Source organism: Nicotiana tabacum, chromosome 19, assembly GCF_000715075.1.
Source record: "Nicotiana tabacum cultivar K326 chromosome 19, ASM71507v2, whole genome shotgun sequence".
NCBI classification, from domain to species: Eukaryota; Viridiplantae; Streptophyta; class Magnoliopsida; order Solanales; family Solanaceae; genus Nicotiana; species Nicotiana tabacum.
In genome coordinates this window covers 59,803,470-59,805,332 of record NC_134098.1, presented here as the reverse complement: position 1 = coordinate 59,805,332, position 1,863 = coordinate 59,803,470, and the positions used below count along the sequence as shown (strand labels likewise).

At 45.9% G+C, this 1,863-nt stretch overlaps 1 protein-coding gene across 1 annotated transcript; it reads left to right on the top strand.

Moving 5' to 3' along the window:
* Window positions 1-720: 720 nt before the first annotated feature.
* LOC107784427 (uncharacterized) lies at window positions 721-1,572 on the top strand. Its single transcript, XM_016605559.1, has one exon. The coding sequence runs from the start codon at window positions 721-723 to the stop codon at window positions 1,570-1,572; it is 852 nt and encodes a 283-aa protein (XP_016461045.1).
* Window positions 1,573-1,863: the final 291 nt, after the last annotated feature.

Genomic DNA, 1,863 nt, shown 5'->3' with positions numbered 1-1,863 from the left:
AGGCAACGACCTCACAAAAATGCAAGTGTCCTCCATCTTGCTGAAAAAAATTGGTGAAACCCTCACTAGAGGAGCTTAACATGGTATTCACAATTACTAGCTCGTTCCATAGAAATGTTCGAAGAGATGGCCGACAAGTTTGTGACAACGCATGTCGGGGCCAAGAAAGCTAAAACTAGAGTAAACGCCGTCTTCGCCATTAAGCAATCCCCAGGATAGGGATTGAGGGACTTCCTCGATCGATTCAACATGGTGAGGATGACCTTACCAAATGTTTTCGAAGGGATGGCCATTGCAACTTTTCAGAATGGGTTGAGCATAGAGGGTTCGAAGGCAACCAGAAAGCTACTGAGTCGGTTAATGAAGTATCCACCGACCACTTGGGATGAAATCCATAATGCCTAGTGTACCGAGGTCAGAGCAGATGATGACGGCCTCAATGGACCAACTCGACGACTCAACTCGGTACAATTTGAGCCCAGGAAAGAACGCAGGGTCAATACGAGGAGAGACCACCCAGCACCACGGCCAGCAAGGAACGACACCAGCCCTATGTCAGGATACCCGTTCCCTCTTTCCGTTATGAAGACGGCCCGTCTAGGCCGAGATCAGGAACTCACATGAACGATCGAGGTATACCCCCTTGTTATTTGCTCATAATTTTGGTGTGTCACCTATAGAAGTGGTCTACGCTCTCGAGAATCTCGAAGCAAAGGTCAAATGGCCGATGAAGATAAGGTCGGACCCAACCACAAGGAAACCAAACGCCCTCTGCGAGTTCCACCAAGAACATGGACACAATACAGAAGATTGCATCGCCCTAAGACTAGAGGTGGAAAACTTACTGCAACAAGGGCACCTCAAAGAACTACTCAGCAACAAAGGCAGGAGCACCTTAGCAAGGGGTCGAGAATGTCCAGGCCGACCAAACCACCTTCACCAGCTCGCACTATCAATATGATTATTGGCGGTAGTGGCGATGCCTCTATCAACGGCATTAAATTCACAACCACTCACAAGCTCAAAAGATCGATCACCCACGAACGGTATGACGGACTCGAAGAAAGTATCATCATCGATGATTCAGATGCTAACGGTTTGAGTATTTCTCATAACGATACATTTGTCATTACTTTACAAATTTTAGATATTGGTATTAAGAAAATTATGGTAGATGACGGATGTGGAGCGTGCATCATCCATCCCCGAGTTCTCGCACAGATGAAACTCGAGGATAAGATAGTGTCGTGTTGCATTACACTAACCAGTTTTAAAAATGCAGTTGAATGGACTTCGGGAGAAATCACACTCCCCGTTCTTGCCAACGGAGTGACTCTAGAGATGACATTTCATATCATGGACCAGGACACAACATACAACGCCATCGTGGGACGACCATGGATACACCCTATGAGAGTCGTCCCCTCCAGCTTATACCAAGTTATAAAATTACCAACACCTTGGGGAATATTCAGCATACAAGGGGAACAACGTACGTCTAGGGAATGTTACCGAATCGCCATGGACAGCACGACAACTCAACAAAAGAAAGATAAGGAAAAAGAGGCATAGCAATCAGCAGGGTCGAGGTTACCACAAGTCGAAACCAAAGAAGTTATTATGGACCTAGAGATGATCGAAGCCACATAATCAACCATAGAAGACTTCGACCCCGTCCAGCTAGATCATAATGACCGCAACAAAAAGGCCTATATCGGCTGCAAACTCCGAGAACCAGGTAAATTTAGTCAATTCTTAATTACAAACGCAGATTTGTTTGCCTTCAGTCATGCAGATATGCTAGGCATCCCCAAAGAAATCACCACACATAAACTAAATGTTGACCCCTTCTACCCCCCGATA

Bases quoted from the DNA above. Each gene is read 5' to 3' on its own strand.
- LOC107784427 (XM_016605559.1), top strand. From the start codon at position 721: ATGGCCGATGAAGATAAGGTCGGACCCAACCACAAGGAAACCAAACGC.